The sequence below is a fragment of the Pteropus alecto genome, unplaced genomic scaffold (assembly GCF_000325575.1).
Source record: "Pteropus alecto unplaced genomic scaffold, ASM32557v1 scaffold7, whole genome shotgun sequence".
Taxonomy (NCBI): Eukaryota; Metazoa; Chordata; class Mammalia; order Chiroptera; family Pteropodidae; genus Pteropus; species Pteropus alecto.
In genome coordinates this window covers 65,095,304-65,113,526 of record NW_006494614.1, presented here as the reverse complement: position 1 = coordinate 65,113,526, position 18,223 = coordinate 65,095,304, and the positions used below count along the sequence as shown (strand labels likewise).

General features: G+C 51.3%; 1 protein-coding gene across 1 annotated transcript in view; it reads right to left on the bottom strand.

The window, feature by feature from the left end:
- Positions 1 to 791: 791 nt before the first annotated feature.
- The window catches only part of GPI (glucose-6-phosphate isomerase), a 20,364-nt gene continuing 2,932 nt past the window's right edge, over positions 792 to 18,223 (bottom strand). Inside the window, exons 4-18 of the mRNA XM_006926794.2 lie at positions 17,809 to 17,928; positions 13,922 to 14,005; positions 13,641 to 13,787; positions 12,785 to 12,856; positions 12,270 to 12,314; positions 10,860 to 10,913; positions 4,948 to 5,008; positions 4,525 to 4,568; positions 4,261 to 4,413; positions 3,109 to 3,238; positions 2,901 to 2,977; positions 1,761 to 1,889; positions 1,464 to 1,539; positions 1,314 to 1,380; positions 792 to 1,205 (exon numbers count right to left, since the gene is read on the bottom strand). Of these exons, the coding sequence (XP_006926856.1) occupies positions 1,070 to 1,205; positions 1,314 to 1,380; positions 1,464 to 1,539; positions 1,761 to 1,889; positions 2,901 to 2,977; positions 3,109 to 3,238; positions 4,261 to 4,413; positions 4,525 to 4,568; positions 4,948 to 5,008; positions 10,860 to 10,913; positions 12,270 to 12,314; positions 12,785 to 12,856; positions 13,641 to 13,787; positions 13,922 to 14,005; positions 17,809 to 17,928 (1,395 nt within the window). The 3' untranslated portion in view covers positions 792 to 1,069. The remainder of the gene's footprint in view (positions 1,206 to 1,313; positions 1,381 to 1,463; positions 1,540 to 1,760; positions 1,890 to 2,900; positions 2,978 to 3,108; positions 3,239 to 4,260; positions 4,414 to 4,524; positions 4,569 to 4,947; positions 5,009 to 10,859; positions 10,914 to 12,269; positions 12,315 to 12,784; positions 12,857 to 13,640; positions 13,788 to 13,921; positions 14,006 to 17,808; positions 17,929 to 18,223) is intronic.

Below are 18,223 nucleotides of genomic sequence, written 5' to 3'. Positions count from 1 at the left end.
ATGACAGTTTCTAAGCATTGTTTTAAGTGGACGTGTGCATCTGTGTGGTCACTTTCTAGGAGTCGGGTATTTCTCACTTTGAGCCTTTGTGAGTACAGTTTGCCTTCTCCTTAAGGAAGTCATTTGACCAAGCCAGAGGACAACTCAGAAGTGGGTGGCCCAGGAAAGGATGGGGTGAAGGAAGCAGGGCTGAGGGCAGCAGGTTCCCCATCTGAATTCTGTAATCCTGATCTAGGGCAAAGGTCCTGAAAGCTCAGCCTCTACCCTGCTCATTAATTCTGCCCATCGACTCTCTAAACAAAATTCCTTTTCTGTTTAATTGGCCAGAAATATTACTTAATATTTTGAATAAAAGATATATATCTTGAATAGAAGACAAAAGGGTAGTTTGTTCAAAAATCCTTTTATCAATATCTACCTTATAACAGGAAAGAATTACCTGGCCAGAAGGGTAGTCACCCTTGATCTGGGCCAGGAATTCACCCAAAACAGATATAAACTCAATGAGGTTTTTAAAACCATCCAGTGAACAAAAGTATACAATTCCTCCAAAGTCACAGAGGTGAGAAATGGAAGAAGATAGAGAAAGGGTTTGATTACAGAGGCCAAATTGCCCTTGTGACTTTAATTGTGCCCCACTCCACCTATGTTCTTCTCATGGGACCATCCTCCATGATGCACTTGCTGTCCACTTACAGTCAAGCCTCCATCAAGGCGCATCACTCTTCCTATGGGCTTTCTAACTCTTGCATAGAGGACCATCTCAGGAAACAAGAAGCTGAGCTCACAACCACCTTTGTAGCATCTTTATTTTTCTACCTGGTATATGAACAATGTGAACATGGGTCAGAAAAATCAGCTGCACTGAAACACTTCAGCTAATTGTAAGACAGAAGGGCATGGACATGAAGGGGATGAGGGTGGTAATTCCAGACAGCTTTCCCCAAAGGGCTTGTGGTCTAGATAGCCCAAGACCAGAAGGTGCTCTAGGCAGGACCGTGCAGTGCAGACTCTGGCGAGGAGGGACAAGGATAGTCACAACAGGGACTGCGGTCAGCCCAACAAGAGTTTACTGGCTTATGGCCTCACGCTCCTGTTTAATGAAGCTGATCAGCCCATTGGTAGAAGAATCATGAGAAGTCACTGGGCTGCTGCCATCAAGCTCAGGCTCAATTTTCTTAGCCAGCTGCTTTCCGAGCTCCACTCTGCAAGGAAAAGGAGAAAGAATGGTAGGAGGATGGTTCCAGTGTTGTTAGTGAAATCCACAAGCCAACCTGCAGTTATTCCCACCCTCCCCTCAGTCAGCAACTCACCCCCATTGATCAAAGCTGTTGATGTCCCAGATGATGCCCTGAACGAAGATCTTGTGCTCATACATGGCTGCAGAGGTGGCAGACGGTGCACGTTAGGGCCCCACCAGACCAGTACAAGCTACGCAAGCCAGGACCTTCCCACTCACTCACCAATCAAGGCTCCAAGAATGAATGGTGTAAGCTTGGTGAACACGATAGAGTTGCTTGGACGATTTCCTTCAAAGACCTTCAGAAAACACCCAGGAATGTCCCCCAGTTAGTTGTGACCCCTAAGTCCTCAGAAAGGAAGCACACTGTGCCCCAGGGTTTGGAATATGTAGGTCTGTGAGAACAGCCCCTCCAATTGTGTAGGACAAGCCAGGCACACCATGAGCCCCTGCCTTGGCGCCACAGCTTTATCCTCCCAACTCCACTACGTCACCCAAAGCCCATTTCAGAAGTGCTGACCTTGTGCGGCAACAGCTTCTCAAAGTCCTCCGGACTCTTCCCCGCAGCCTGGAGCTCCTTTCGGGCCTCTTCTGACGACTTCCCCTTCATGAGGGCCTCGGTCTGGGCCAAGAAGTTGGCCAGGAGGATCTGACAAGAAAGACATCCAGTTACGCTTGGAAGTACTATCTGAGCTTCAGGCAGAAGGACAAAACTCCCCGTCTTGGTTAGTTCCAACCTGAGCCAGACTGCTGGCCTCCACTCTAGAGCTCAGTTGGAGCGAAGGGGGACAGCAGAGCACATCTGATGACATTGGAAAGTAAGTAACAATGATAACTACCTTTTAAGGAATGTGCACTAAGAACTTTACTGACATCTATTAAGATCCTAGGGCAGGAGGGGAGGCATCATTTCTCTCTTCTAGTTGAAGTTCAGTTTCCTCAAGTCAACAGCACTGACTTGAGAAGTATGGAAAAGAATTCAAACCCAGGTCTCTGAGTCCAAAGCTGGTGCCCATAGCAACCCATGCTACTTCGCACACCTGAGATAAGGTGTGATCAATCCTCATCGAGGACTTTGTCTGGTTAGGAGTTGGATGGTTTTTCTGTTTGCTGCTGTGGTAAGCGAGATCTTGGCTCAGTGATCTTTGCCCCCTTCTAGTATGTCTGTGTATGTTACATTACATGGCAAAAGGGATTTTACAGATGGAATTAAGGTTACAGACCTGAAGGTCAGGAGATTGTGCAGGTGGGCCCAATGTTATCCCATGGGCTCTTAAAAGTAGAGGAGGAAATCAGAGAGATGATACAGAAGAGGCAGGAGAGAATGGAAGGTTGAGAGGGACTCAACCCACCATCGCTGATTCTAAGATGGAGGGGACCATGAGCCAGGGTGGCTTCTAGAAGCTGAGAATAAACCCCAGCTGACAGCCAGCAAGGAAACTAGACCTTGGTCCCAACCTGAGCAGAGATCCAGCAGAACCTGCTGGACTTTAGACCCACAGAAACGAAGATGGGTGTTGTTTTAAGCCATTAAGTTTACAGTAATTTGTTATAGCAGGAATAGAAACCTAATCTGCCAAACAACGCATCAGGTTGTAAGAGGTCTGGGTATAATGTGAGCCTAAGAAAGTGTGAGGAGGGTCTGGACAGGGGTTCTTACCTTGTGATGCAAACCATTCCTTATAGGGTGCTGAGTCTGAACTGGGATTAGGAAGTCACAGGGTATCATCTTGGTGCCTGTGAAGAACACTATGGTCACCCAGGCGTCTACCCCAGCCCATAGCCACCATACGGCCTAATAAGAAGTCTCTGCTGGTGGGCCCTCTCCCTCCCCAGCAGCACCCGTGCCCAGGCCAGATGGACCCTACCTTGGTGGATGAGCTGGTAGAACGCATGCTGGCCATTGGTCCCTGGCTCCCCCCACACAATGGGCCCTGTCTGGTGGTTCACACGGGTGCCGGACTTGGTGATGTACTTCCCATTGGACTCCATGTCACCCTGGAATGGGGATGGAAACACAGCCCTCTATCTGCAAGTCTTGCTTCTATGCCCAAATCCTGCCTGGGGGGCATCAGGCATACCTGCCCTGTCCTGGCCCTGTGAGATGTCCATAGGCATGACCCTTTTACCTCCCTTCAGCTGTAAGGACACAGGCTCACGAGCTTTCTAGCTTCAATCACTCTGCAGGAAGGACCCATGACCAGGAGAAGGTGGGTATGAAGGTCCCAGGAGGACCTCCTTAAGAGTAGAAATTGGCCACAAAATCTTCAACTGATTTCTTAAGAGAGAAGCCGGATGGCATCCAGAGTGGACAGCCTTTGAGGGCTGTCACCTCAACTAGATCTTAGGCCTTGGGGCACATTTGCCCTTCCTTCAACCACAGGATTCACCTCCAGGTGTTGGTGAAAATCTGTCATCCTGCCCAAAGGCTGCAGGGTAAAGACTGGGTTTGTGCTAAACAAAAGCAGGGACGGATATGCAAGTGCTGCCCAGAGCAGAATCTGGACGAGGAGGAGGGGCTCTGGGGGCTCCGGAAATTCCAGGGGTGGGCAGAGAGCTGTGCGTAGCCCAAAGAGGCACCACAGACTAGCTGTGAACTTGCTTTTCTGGAGGGACAAAGCAAGGGACACTGACTATGAACTTGCTTTTCTGGCAGTATACAAGCCATAGGAGTCCCAACCTGTGGCCCATCCCTATTGCAGGCACACAGAGTGACGTTCAAGGAAGAAATGACCCAGCTGAGAAACATGCCCTGAGCCAAGCCAGGGCCTGACTGGCCAGAGGACCATGATAACTAGTCAAATTCCCATGGTAGTCAAACTCAGCTGACGCTCTGCTTGAATAGACTCTGGATGCAAAGATTCACTGTGAGATGAGGAGCAGAGGTGGGCCTCGGTTATCCCCAAGGATAATGGGGAAAGGGCCCCTGGAGGGGCAGGAACCTGGGCACCTGGACTCGCAGGGCTCCCAGGTCCTCCACAGGCCCCATTGACCCCAAGGCCTGGCCTGGCATCTGGTACCTGCTGGAAATAGGCAGCAAAGCGGTGCATGTACTGGTCATAGGGCAGCATGGCGTGCGTCTCACACCCAAAGCAGTTGATGTACCAGATACCCAGCAAAGCCAGTAGGACGGGGGCATTCTTCTCCAGGGGCGTCGTGCGGAAGTGCTGGTCCTGAAATGAGAACAGGGTGAGCAGCTGCTAGGGAGGGAGAGAGGGAGGGAGCTGGACTAACCACACATCTCTGGCCAGCACTTGTCAGAGAACACAAACCTCAGCACTTACCATCCAATGAGCCCCCGAGAGCAGCTGCTCGAAGTTGTCAAATCCTGCAACACAAAAGCAGCATCAACATAAATGGTCATGCCCTATGCCCTTCTGGAACCAGGGAAATGCTAGATGTAGAGCCAGAAATAGGACCTGGGAGGACTGGGGCCTGCAGAAAGCCTCTCTAATGAGTTAGCTCTACCTGCAAAAGTGGATCTAACTCGGCCTCACATGGGAAACAAACAGGACTGCAGTTGTGAAGGGTAAAGAGAAAGGCCAACCTGTAAGCCCCAAAGAAAAGGCAGGCCTTCCCTCCTGACCTAAAAAAAATGTTCCAGCCAAGGGCAAAGAGGCGTGTGGTGACAGGAAGGGACTCAGGGACGAGACCCTTTCCCAATCGTAGACCTTCACCATTGTCTCCCAAAACAGAAGTACACTCACCCACGTGCAGGGCAATAGAGAGTCCGATGGCTGACCACAGTGAGTAGCGTCCTCCTACCCACTAAGAGAGATAGGAAAAGGTGCTGAGGAAAAGTTGGCACACCCTCCCCTCTCCCTCCTGCCACAAAACTTGCCCATTGATAGCAATGCTGTTCCACAGGTGCAGCTCAGAGGGCCTGGGTCCAACCCACCTCTGAGAAGCAAGACAGTAGGCCAGGTGCTGGCAACTCTTTGGGGGTGACCAACAGGGCAGACTATAACAGAGTCGCAAGACAACCAGAGGCTTTACCATGGCTGGTCCTGTCTCCTCAAACACCAGAAGACCCAGTGCTTCATACTGTGCCAGGTCCAGCCTTCTCAGACACTGACAGTCCCAGTGCCTCATACCTATGCCCGGCCTCCTCAGACACTGGCGGACCCAGTAGCTCATACCTGTGTCAAATCTGGCTTCCTCAGATGTCAACAGACCCGGCGCCGCATACCTATGCCAGGCCCAGCCTCCTCAGACAGCAAGAGCTAGCACCTCATACCTGTGCCAAATCCCATTTCCTCAAGACATCAACAGACCCAGTGTCTCATACCTGTGTACAGCCTCTTTGAACACTGACAGATCCAGCATCTCATATCTGTGCCATGCCCTCCTCAGACTTACAGGTCCAGCACCTCATACCTGTGCCCGCGCACACTTCCTTGAACAATGAAAGACCCGTATCTCCTACCTGGCCTTGGCCCCGTCTCCTCCAATACTGACAGACCCAATGCCTCATATCTGGTCCTGGCCTTGCCCCTTCTGACACTGTCAGATCCAGCACCTCATATCTGGGCCCATTCCCGACCCCTCAGGCTGTGCTGACTGACCCAGTACCTCATACTTCCGCCTAGCCCACCTACTGGGACACTGACCGGTCCAGTGGCTCATACCTGGGCTTCACTGATCTTCTAAGCCTCAGCCCCAAGACACACTGAGGCCTCTCATTCACACTGTGCCTTTTCATGCCACATTGCAGATTCTACTTTGTATCATCAGAAACCTCAGAACTCCATTCAAATCTTCCTAAATATTTATGGAGCACCTACCACGTTCTTATTCTTAGCACAGGTAATGGAAACAGTTCATGGGAGAGAAAGAGGTACATGAAACAATCATGCCAATAAATGTGAAAAAGAGATATAAGAACTTGGGAGAAAAGAAATATGGTACTGAAACCAATTATAAAAGAAATCTGAGGTGTGCTTGAGCCTAGATTTGAAGAATGAGTAGGCATTGCCCCGGGAAGCACCAAGGGAGGAGAAGCACCACAGCAGCCAGAACAGCACATGCAAAGGTCCTGTGGCAAGAGCAGCCTTTCTCAATAGTAAGAGAATTAATGCCCACAAAAAATGCTTTGAATGACTTAACTTCTCAATTCTCCCAAGGATACTCCAAGGCTAGTACCCTTCTAGATGCAAAAGAGAGATGCTAATTCATTACATTCAATGGATGCCTTGGGGCAATAGGGCTTAATTCTCTACTGGAAGCCCATTGAGACATGCTTGCCAGGAGGAAAGAGCACAATCTAGAAGCCAGAGGAAGGAGTGAGGGTAGAAGGTGAGAGGCAAGGCTGGAGAATCACAAAGTCGGTGAGGTGAGAATGGAAGCAGGAAACAAATCAGGTCGTCCAGAGACTGATGTTACCCTGGGGAGTGCAGAGGACTGATTCGGGAGGTTCGAACAGGATGAATTGGGAGATGGGAGAACTATGTGTGGCCCAGAGGTCTCTGGTAATGAGATGAATGTGGGCCCTTCACCTGGAAAGGGTCCGGGTTTAGGGGAACCTTACCTGACGGGCACCGTCCCATCGGCCACACCATGCCTGATGCAGGCTCTCAGATCTCACCTAACAGACTCAATTCTAGAAAGTGGACTGAGCAGACAGCCAGCCCTCAGACCAACAGATTCCAGCCTTCTCACCTTAGCTCAAGCCGGGTCATCAGACTTCACATTTCTGGAGAGCCCAGCAATACCAGCGTCTGACTTGAAACCGCAACCCGCAGACACAGGTCTCTAGACCTTACCTGTACCTACAGTGGGCCTCAAAGTCCGCACCTCACAGATGTAGCTCCTTGATCAGTTCAACATTCTGGGCCTCACCTGCCCATGTGCTCAGACCTCACTTTATCTAACCAGGTATAATCCTTTCTCCTCACCTGGGAAACTCAGACCCTATGGCAACCAGGGCCCAACATTACGGACCATATCGGACTAGTTGTACATTCTCAGTCCTCTGCAAAACCCCAAGCTCTGCCCATCACACCTGACCAGGTGGTGACCTGGCTCACAGTATTCTCTCCGTCCTACCCAATCCTAAGTACTGTCAAGACTGCCCCAGGCAGACCCACGTACACAAACTATGATGACTGTCTTTCCCGTAACAGGAGCCCACACTACTCACTTAACCATGCCTGAACCTACCACTGAAGTTCTCATCTATGTCCAACCCACCTTCTCAGGCCTCGCCAGCCACACCAATTATGCATTCCTGGGCTAGGGCTTGCCCACTCATTTCACCTAACAAGTTCAGGGATGCAAATTTGTGCCTGAACTCAGGTGGCAAGAACCCACTTAAGATGTTTATACACCTTTGTCCATGTGACCCTGGATCCATGGACTCACTGACAAAGCCAGCATTGAGCATGGATACAACAGCTTTCCCTGGGAGGCTAGCTCTGTCTGTGTCCTACTTCAATACCTTGCACTGCAGGGTTATACACCTGACAGAGACAGGAGTCAGACAGCTCAGCTAATGGACCAGGCTTTGCATCTGACTGCATCTGACCCTCACATCTCAACCTAGAGACCCAGGTCCACCTCCCTGAGCCCAAACCAGACTCCTCACGCCTTCCTGAGAGATCCAGTTCTATCTCTATGGGCCTGAACTCGGCTCCCAGGCCTAACCTGAGAGACCCAAGTCTATATCCTGTATCTGACTTGGCTCTTAGATCCAACACTAATAACTCCTGCTTAACCTGGGCACCAACACCTCACTGAGGAGTTGCAGAACTCAGCAGATGCAAACATCTCTGCATACCTGTGCTCCACAGATGCCACCTGAGAGATGTGGTTCTACCCCTCTGTGATTAACTCATGTGTTTCAGGTCTAACCTCTAAGACCTGGGTCAACACATCTGAACCAGAACCATGTTCCAAGGACTTTACTTGCAAGATCCAGATATACATACTTCTGGCTACAAGGTTCTTCCTTGAGAGCCACATCTACCTATTTGTGTCTAACTTAGGCCCCCAGACCTCCTATGAGCCCCACAGTGTTCTGCCTACTTAAAGAAGACGCCAGTGCTGTGGGCCTGACCTGGAGGCCGCTCTACCCACCCAGGCTATACCTTGGTTCTTCAGGCCTCATCATAAAGACCTGGGATACATATCTTCACCTGAACCCAACACCTGAAAGAGCCAATTCTACCTACCTGTGTTCAACCCTAACTCCTTAAGCCTCATAAGACACTACACTTGGCAGGTGGGCTTTGCCTACCTGCCTCTGCCTCTGACTTTTCAAACTCCACTTGGTGGGCCAGTTCTAAATACCTGTAAATTGATCCTGTATTCCCAGACTGCACCTGATAAGCCAACCTCTACCTAGGTATGCATAACCCTGGCTCCTTACACTGTACCGGGTGGACCAGTTCTACCTACCTAGCTCTTCAGCCATACCTGGAAGGTCATCTCTGCTTACCTGTGTTTGCGCTTGATCCTCAGACAGCACCTGGCAGGTCAGCTCTGCCTACCTGTGCTTGACTTTGGCTCCTCTGAACACAACTGGTGAGCCAGCTCTACCTACCTCTATATGACTCTGCCTCCTTATACTATAGTGAGTGAGCCTGCTCTGCCTACCTGTGCTGGACCTTGGCTCCTCAGACCATATCTGGTGGGACAGTTCTACCTACCTGTGCTTGACCCTAGGTTGTTCAATAGCTGGCAGGCCAGCTCTGCCTACCTGTGCTTGACCCTGGCTCCTCTGACCACAACTGGTTGGCCAGCTCTACCTACCTGTAAATAACTTTGGATCCTTACACTGTACCTAGGGTCAAGTGCTGCCCCACCGTGCTGCCCCACTAGGTAAGGTCTGAAGAACAAGGTCAGCTCTGCCTACCTATTTGACCTTGGCTCCTCAGACCACACTTGTGGGACAGTTCTACCTACCTGTGCTTGACCTTGGATGCTCAGATTATTCCTAGCAGGCTACCTCTGCCTACCTGTGCTTGACCTTGGGTCCTCAGATAGCACCTGGCAGGCCAACTCTATAAACCTACAGATGACATTGACTCCTTACATTGCAGCTGATGGGTCGACTTTGCTAGCTGTGCTTTTACCTTAGATCCTCAGACACGCCTGGCAGGCCAGCTCTGCCTACCTGTGTTTGACCTTGGCTCTTCAGAGCACATCTGGTATGACAGTTCTACCTACCTGTGCCTGACCCTGGGTCCTCAGACAGCACCTGGTAGACCAACTCTGCCTACCTGTGCTTGACCTTGGTTCCTTTGACCATACTGGGTAGGCCAGCTCTACCTACCTGTATATGACTCTGGCTCCTTATACGGTACCTAGTGGGCAGTTCTGCCTACTTGTGCTTGACCCTGGCTCCTCAGACCACACCTGATAAGCCAGCTCTATTCATCGGTACATGACCCTGGCTCCTTATACTGCACCGTGGGCCAGCTCTGCGGGCAGCTACGGGCAATGAAAACCCCTAATGGAACACAACCCTGCTCTGCAGGGCTCCCTGGCTAGCAGGAGCACCCACACATCCCTGACCACCACCTGCTCAGGCTCTGATCCCAGGGAAGTGGTAGAAGATGTCCCCCTCCTTATCAGGCAGGCAGCATCTGTAAGAAGCTGCACAGTCTTTCTTGACCGGGGTTTCTCATCTGAGTCACTGGATGCTGAAAATGATTTGAGTGACTCTTCTCAATTCTTCCAAAGATGGCCTACAACTAATCCCATTCTAGAAAGAAGTTAACTCATCACACACAACAGATGCCTTAGGGCGTTAGGGCTTAATTCTCTCCCAGCCTCCAAGGCCTTTACAGTTTTCAGAGGTTACATCTGTGGATGCTGCCACCATGCAAAGAGCTTCCCGTCTAAAGGTCTGGAAATAGCCCCAATGAGACCAGGCCCTCCCTGGTCTGCCTGCCACTGTCACGTGGTACAGCCACGCCCACTGCATTCACAGTACCCACGCCACACCCTGCACTGCATCCCTGCATCCCAAGCCTGCATTCCGCAGCCAGAGCCTGTCTCACACCACTGCTGCACTCAGGCAAGCTGCAAGGAGAGCTCCTGCCCATTGCTTGGCACCAGCTGTGGCTCTAGAGTCCATGTGACCACCTGTCGCTAGAGTGGCCAGTCAAGGTTTGTTCTTCAGGCAGCTTAGCATGGCCCCACCCAGGACCCAGGCCTGGTACCTCCTCTGCCACCCACCAGCTGCTCCTGCAGTTCCTTTCCAGGCCTGTCCGGTCATACCTCCTGCCTCATCCTGGCCCTTTGGCCTTTCCAGATTATGGCTGTAGTTCCAAAGAAAGGTCATCACTGAGAATAACTCACAACCTCAGCTTAGTGAGCTGGGTAGGGGCAGCTCCGGTTACCCCACAGTGGGTGCTACTGGCAGGCATCCAGCAGAGTATCGCCTTGGCCCTGCAAGCTTGGCCTGCCCTCAGAAGAAGTGGAGCCCTCATCTCGACTGGGCTGCTCCTGCCCCACAAGCCTCTCTGAGGGCCTCTCGGCTTTTCTCAAAGCCAGGCATGTAGCAGGTGCTCAATAAACACTGACCTGCCCTCAGAGCCCCTCACCTGTGGCTCAACAGTCATGACTTAGCAAAGGACACATAATTCACCCCACACAAGGAAGTGCCTTTACTTACATCCCAGAATTCGAACATGTTTTGAGGGTCAATTCCAAAGTCCTTCACTTTGCTCTAGAAAAGGCAAAGGGAGAGGGAAAGAAGAAAGTATGTATTAGCTGGACGGGAACAGGAGCTCCAGGGTGCAAGAAGTCATGCCGTCTGAGCTGTGAGAGCACCCCTGCCTTCCGCAGGGCCCCAGATGTGGCAGGGCTAGACCAGCCTATGAGCCCGAGGCAGGGACCAAGAGCTGTCCACCCTCAAAGTCAGACACCAAGCCAGCTCACATCTAGCACAGCAGTGGCCTGGCACCTGCAAAGCCTTTCTGCTGAAGGGGCTGTACACCCAAGGTGAGGACCTGGCCCACCCAGGGCGAGGATGGCTCACACAGTGAGCCTGGTCTCATTGGGGTTATTTCCTCTGGCAAGGCCCACCTTCTGGGCCTGTCAGGGTACCATAGACCAATTCCCCAGGATATCTGGGAAACTGAATCTAGCGCTGGAACCCAAGCCTAGGCAGGGGCCACTTCTCAAGTCAGGCACCACACAGCCAGGACACCTGCCAGCCATTCCAAAATCTGGAATAGCTTCACCTTAGGAAGCCTTCAGGGGATGACCGATCCTATTGCTCAGGTGTTCCAGTCCCCCAAGCAAACAAGGTCAGCAACCCCTTACCTTGTCCCCACAGGAAAGAAACCCTACTAATCAGTCTGAGCTCTGCCTGCAAGAGCCAGACAGTGGTACTGTGGTTAGCCAGCCTTACGATGTCCCCCTACCCCTGCCATGTCCCAGGATGGGCAGGTCTGCACTGGAGGAGGGAAGTGGTGGAAGGGGTGGGAGGGAGCAGTCAGGAAGACCTGACACAGCCCAGCACAAAGCCTACCACACGGCAAGTGCTCACAAGGTTTGCCATGGCTGACACTCCTGAATCAGAGCTCCACCCAGCCCTGCTGGCCATCCCCCACCCCGACCGTACCTTGCACAACCTCAGGCTAGGCAGATGACCCGAATTCTAATCCCAGCAATCACTGGGCAAAAGTCATATCCCTTCATTGGGGCCAACATCCTTATGTGAGAAATGGGATGCAGCCCCACCCCTGCTCAGCAAATCTCACTTGGGGAGAAGCCGGTGGCAGGGTGGCAGAGGCCAAGGGAGGTCCTGTGTGTTGGGTGTTCAGGCCTGGGAGATGGAAGGGACTGACATGATTTCACTCACTGCAGGCTCCTCGCGGAAGCCACAGATTCGATGGGAGAATGCAGAGAAGACAAGGAGGATGTGCAGCTCACATCCCTCATGGGCAACCAACCCTCCTATCCCTTCAGCCAAGTGAAGACCCCGTAACCTGTGAACCACATCCTTTCACATACATTCTGAAAGGCTCTGACCTCATGAGGCCTGGGAGATGGTCTGGGGACCCACGTGGGTGCTTACCGTGTTGGTAGACAGGGCAACGAAGTGCTTCGCAACTGCAGCAGGCTACAAGAGACAGAGCCAAGTTATACCAAGCTCATCCTGGGGGGCTACCCAAGGGCAGTGACCCTCCCACCTGTAGAGAAACCAAGGTCCTGGGTGTGACCAACTGTTCCCAGTCCTTGGTTCTGAGGCTGCTGGAGGAGCCCCACATCAAGGTAAAGAGGACAAGGGGGCCAGAGACCAGCCAGCCCATCCTATCTCACCAGCATACAAGGCCAGGAATGGCCCTCTTTATAAAGGTGTGGTCAGGGCCCTCAGCCAGTTCAAGGAGGTTCTGCCACGTTTGGTGTGTCTGGGGCTGGCAAAGCCAAGTAACCAGCAAAGCCAGGCACCAGAGAGGCTGCTGCCTGATATAGAAATAGGGCCACAGGGCCAGGCTTGGCGGCTTGGATACTCAGGTAGGTGGGTAAGATTCCAGGGCCCACCCTGTGCTTCCTGGCCCACATCCTGCCCAAAGCCCACCCAGCACTCACGTTTCTGGATGCCAGGAGAAGCCACTCCTTCGCTGTCTCTGCATTTGTGATGGTCTCCTGGGTAGTGAAGGTCTGCAGAGAAAAGAGCAGTCAACCAATCCCCAGCTCACAGTCCGTGAGGCCTCAGGCCAGGGCTTAGCAGCAGAGGCCATGTGGGTATCCAGTTGTCATAAGGAGCAGTACATGTGGCTCAGTGACAGTTATTTCACATAACCTCCACTCACATGTCCACAAAGCCACAATAAGGGGCTGTGTCTGGGGCAGGAAGGAGCCTGGAAGTAGCTGCGTCATCCTATGATGCCAGACTTCACAACCAGATGGAGGATAACCCTACTGAGAGCCACACACACCCCATGCACCCCCCATCCCCACCGTATGTCAAAGGCCAGAGTATCTTTCAGGAGAGAGGCTGCACCTCAGGATTCAGACACAATTATTACTATTTGATGTGCATTAACATGAGTAAATAGAGCATAAATAGCAATAAACAAAACCCTCATATTATCCGAGCATAGCTCTGGGATCAGAAAGGAGCAGATACTAAGGACAGATCTCTAAGAAGTACGAGAACAGTCCTGGGCTGAGCATGGATCAAGCAAAATGACTGAGTGTGGTCTGAAGACCGAGGTTCAAACTGACCGAGGTTCAAACAGTCTGGGCTTTCATTAGGTAAACAGTGTTTGTCCCCAGACAAGGAACAGTCTCACAGCAGCTGTGCTGATCCAATCCGCAAAGCATAGGTCACTCAGAAGTGATGAGGAGGGCTGCACACCCAGGGAAGCATTTACCTGCCCCGCAAAACCCCTACCCCAATACACACAGGGCTGGGGAGCCAGGCTGGGTCCGAGGCCCGTACCTTAGAGGCGATGATGAACAGGGAGGACTCGGGGTTCAGGCTGGCCAGGGTTTTGGCAATGTGGGTCCCATCAATGTTGGAGACAAACCAGACGCGGGGACCTCCTGAAGAGTACGGCTTAAGGGCTTCAGTCACCATGAGGGGTCCCTATGAAGAGACGTGGCATCAGAAGACAAGATTCCAAGGCCCACGAGAGGTGGGGACAGCCAGGTCCTAGCGCTGGAGAAACTAAGGCCCTGGACGGGACCCCTCACTCCATCCCAAGGCCGTCCTCTCCTCACCAGGTCAGAGCCGCCGATGCCGATGTTGACGACATCTGTGATGGGCTTGCCCGAGTATCCCTTCCAGTCACCGCTTCGGACACGCTGGTAGAAAGCAGAAGACGTGATCAGCCCAGCCCCGCAAGGGTAAGCTGCTGCTCAAAATATCATTTCTCCTGCACCCTTACGTCTCAGTCCCAACTTTCAGGCCCTTGCAGGGGCCTACCGAGTGGCACGTCGACAGGTGGCAGATCCTGTCGTACATGCCACACTAGCCCTCAACTATTTCATCATTAGCAAAGTGGGGTGACATCCCTACCTCATAGAAACATTGTTGGAATTTACAAAACAAGGAAAACTCTCAGCAGAACCTAATACATCAGAGACCAAGAGATGTGAAATTCCAACTACTGTTGGTCTGTGCCGGAAACAGGAATATCAGACATGCAGCCAACCTCCACACGGACCCCAGTGATTGTTGCTTCCTGGCAATCACACCCCGCTTTGGTTCCTCGCGCTGAACAGGGCTGACCCGTGCACCCATCAGGATACCATGAACGTGACGGAGCATGACTTCAGAAGCTGGGTCATAAAGACCTCGCAGCTTCTGCTTTGCTCTCTTCTATCACTCGCTTTTGCGAGAGCCACCTACTATGTCGTGAGGACACACAAACAGTCACATGAGGCCCACGTGGTGAGGAACTGAGGCCTTCTTCCAACAGCCGGTACCAATTCACCATCCATGAGTGGGAATCACCTTGGAAGATCCTCCAGAACCAGTCAAACCTTCAGATAAGTGCAGCCCTGCCCAACATCATGAATAAAACCTCAAGAGAAACCCCCAAACCATGACTGACCAATTAAGCCACTCCTTAGAAACTATGTGAGATGGTAAATGTTTACTGCCGTTTTAAGCCAAATTTGGGTGTAATTTGTTATCTAATGATAAATGACTAATGCAGATCTTGGTACCAGAAATCTCTATCAAAGCAGGGCATTGCCATAACAAAAAACGAAAATCTGCGGGCCAAAGCTAAAAGAATCTTAAGGAGAGAATTCATGAAAGTCTGAAGAATTCGTGGGCATGACTTCTGTCTAACGGAGTGAAATCTCCCAATAAGCTTCCTAGGAAGCTCACGAAGTTAAGAAAACTGCAGTGTCGGAAGCACCAGCAGCTTGGACTAAAGGAACAGCGATGGTCCAAAGGGGAAGAAGCCTTTAGATAGCCACGTTTCTCCAGGCAGTAGCGGGCTGAGAAAACACTGTGGTTACAAACAAGGGTACCTTTCGTGAAAAAAGGATGAATGAAGGCAGAGCCAAAAGTCCTGAGGAATGATTCCCAGGCCTTGAGTGCTAGCTAACCAAGCAACTGACATGTGTCCTGCTGGATTTCAGAACTGCTTTGGACCAACTGCTCCTGTGTGCCTCCCATTCCCCCTCCCCTTTGAAAAGGAATTATCCCCTATCAGTTATCCTTTGCCTGTCTCACCACTGTAGGTTGGGTGTGTGAAGGGTAAATAACTTGTCTCTTTAATTCATGTTTCAGATTAAAAGGAACTGTGTTTGAGTTGTATGAAAGGAAATGCAGGTACGACTCTACCTGTACCTAATTTAGATGATGAGGTTCCAGACTTCTAAATGACACTGTGATGGGATATCCCCTTAGGAGGTGAGTGGGGGTATTTTACACGTGGAAGGAACATGATGAATCACTGGGAGGCAGAGGGCAGACTATGGTAGCAAATTTCCAAGATCGTTCCCAATGATCGTTACCTCCTGGCATTGCATTCATGTCCTTAGTTAGTCCCCTCCCACTCTAATCAGAGCTTACCCGTAAAACCAATAGGGTGTTACAGAAATCAGAGTATAATTTGTGATGCTGGCTCATAAAAGACCTTGAGACACTTTGTCTTTCTGTCTTCGATCATTCACTCTGAGGAAAATCAGCTGCCTTGTCATGAAGACACTCAGCCTGTGGGAAAATCCACCCGGTAGGAACCAAAGGCTCCCAAAAGCCAGCGCTAATTGCTAGTGAGCCACTTGGAAGCAGGTCCCACAGCTCCCAGTGAGCCTCCAAATGAGTGTAACCTTGGGCCAACATCTTGACTACACCCTTATGAGACCTGAGACAGGACCAGCCAGCATGGACCCTTCAAATTCCTGATCCACAGAGATGTTGGTCATCGTTTTCAGTTGCTAAGTTTTTGAGTAATTTGAAGACTTGGCAACTTTTATTCTTGCTTTAAATAATAAAGTAATTAACTTATGGGAAATTCTCCATCAATACAGAAAGGAAATAAGTTGCCCATCTTCTCAACCCTCGATCTCACCATTAAAGTTTTATTATAATAAAACATCTCAGAGGCGAAAATGTGTATATCTTTAATATAACACGCATTCTTTATTTGACCAGATGGTGTTTTACGACGCACGCCGACTCTGTAACCTTTTCTGAACTTCCGAGTGTACCCTGAACAGCATGGCAGGTCAATGTGATCGTCGCTCCCTAACCCCTAATGGTGCTCAGGACTGTAGTATACAATGATACACCGATCTTACTGATTAGTCCCTTCTGATAAATAAGCTCAGGCCGTTTTCAGTTTCCGTCACCACAACTAAGGTGGTGGCATCCTCACCCCATCATGCTGAATTTCTAAGAGCATGGCCATGGTGGGGGGAAGGCCTCTCCACCATAGAACTCCTGCCATTCAGCAACTTTTTAAACTATAAATTCTCCCTCAGTCTGAGTCAGGCATTGCAATGGCCAGCTGTAAGGGAGGGCCTTCTGGAGACAGCTCCTGGAAGGCAGAGGCACTCTCCCCACACGGCACACCGAGCACACAGGGTTGATCGAACAGAGCCCCAGGCTTCTGAGGCATGTCCGCTCTGCCACTCACAGCAAGTGGCTGGAAATGCCCTTCCTCACACCAAGGTACCAACCACTGTTAAGGAACATCCAGAATCCAAAATGCCAGCAGGATCCCAAGCCTCCCTCACCTCAGGAAGTCCCACTCACTTGGCTGCCAGGGCAGAGCGGAGCACCTCCTGCCATTTCAGGTCTGAAAATGGCTCTTAGCCAAAGCAACCAGACTTTGACCAGTCATGCATGGGGGCCACTGCTCTCAGGGACAAGCCGACCAAAGCGTGATCATTCCCAGAGCACTCTAGGCTTGATGCCATATGCTGCCCATTGCAGAATCACCCCCGGGATGAGACACTGAGGCAACGGCGGCTGACGTGGGAGAACCTCCAGCTGGTCTGAGGCTAAACCCCTGCACCCCACACGGGAAACGCTGTGCGCACGGACGCCAACACAGACACATCTCTTCCATATTTATAATTACAAATAAGCTAAAGAATAGGTAAAAAATGAACCCACATGTGTGTGTACGTCCAGGCATGTGTGTCTTTCAAAGAGGAGACAACAGATGTATGTGTATGTTAGTACATGCACAGGAAGCCTCTGGAGTGGTTTGGGGGTGTGGTGAAGGAAATTTTGAAACATTTATTTTATCTAGTTCTAGACTAGGCGATAAGGGCATATGACTAAAGAGATTAGTAAAAGCAAGTGTCCCCCACTGTCCCATCCCTCAGGGGCCTCACTTTCCTTTTCAGATCTTGGCCATTGGCCAGACTGACACCATAAGCCCATAGGAGTCCATAGAAGTTCAGGAGGGAGGCTGCTCCACACTGCTGGTTGTGGGTTCCCTCAGAACAGGGTCAGGGAAATTCATGCCTTAGCACAGCCCCCAAGGGCCGGTAATCACACAAACTGCCCCCACCTTAGGTTGCAGTGAGGGCTTGAGCCCTCTCCAAGGCAAGTGGAAGGGTGACCCATCAGGGCCCCCGAGACCCCAAATACATGCATATATATGGCTAAAGGCAAGTTCAGCCCAGTAGCTGCTTACCTGGCAGAAAGACTTCATCTTCTCCAGGACCCTACTGACCTCTGGCATCACATCCTTGCCATCCACCAGAATGGGTGTTTTTGACCTGTTCCGCAGGGCAACATGCAGCACTGCCCGATCCTGGGGACAAGAGTCAGAGTGAGAAGATCCCCACCCCAGGCCAGCCACACTCCTGGCTGGGCATAGTACAGTGTAGCCCTAAGAGTCAGCTCGATCCCTTATCTGCTGGACATGCAGGCCCTGAGATCTCTGTCAGTACCATGGTCTCATACTGAGAACCCACTATGTGCTTATGGAAGTAGGGGCTACCCCAGGCCCATGTGCTGCTCCCTTAAGTGCTGCAGATGGCTGCAAGGGCAGGAAGGGCGGACTAAGCTTAGGATAGGCCCCAAGGGCTCACAGGTGTTCAGGTTTT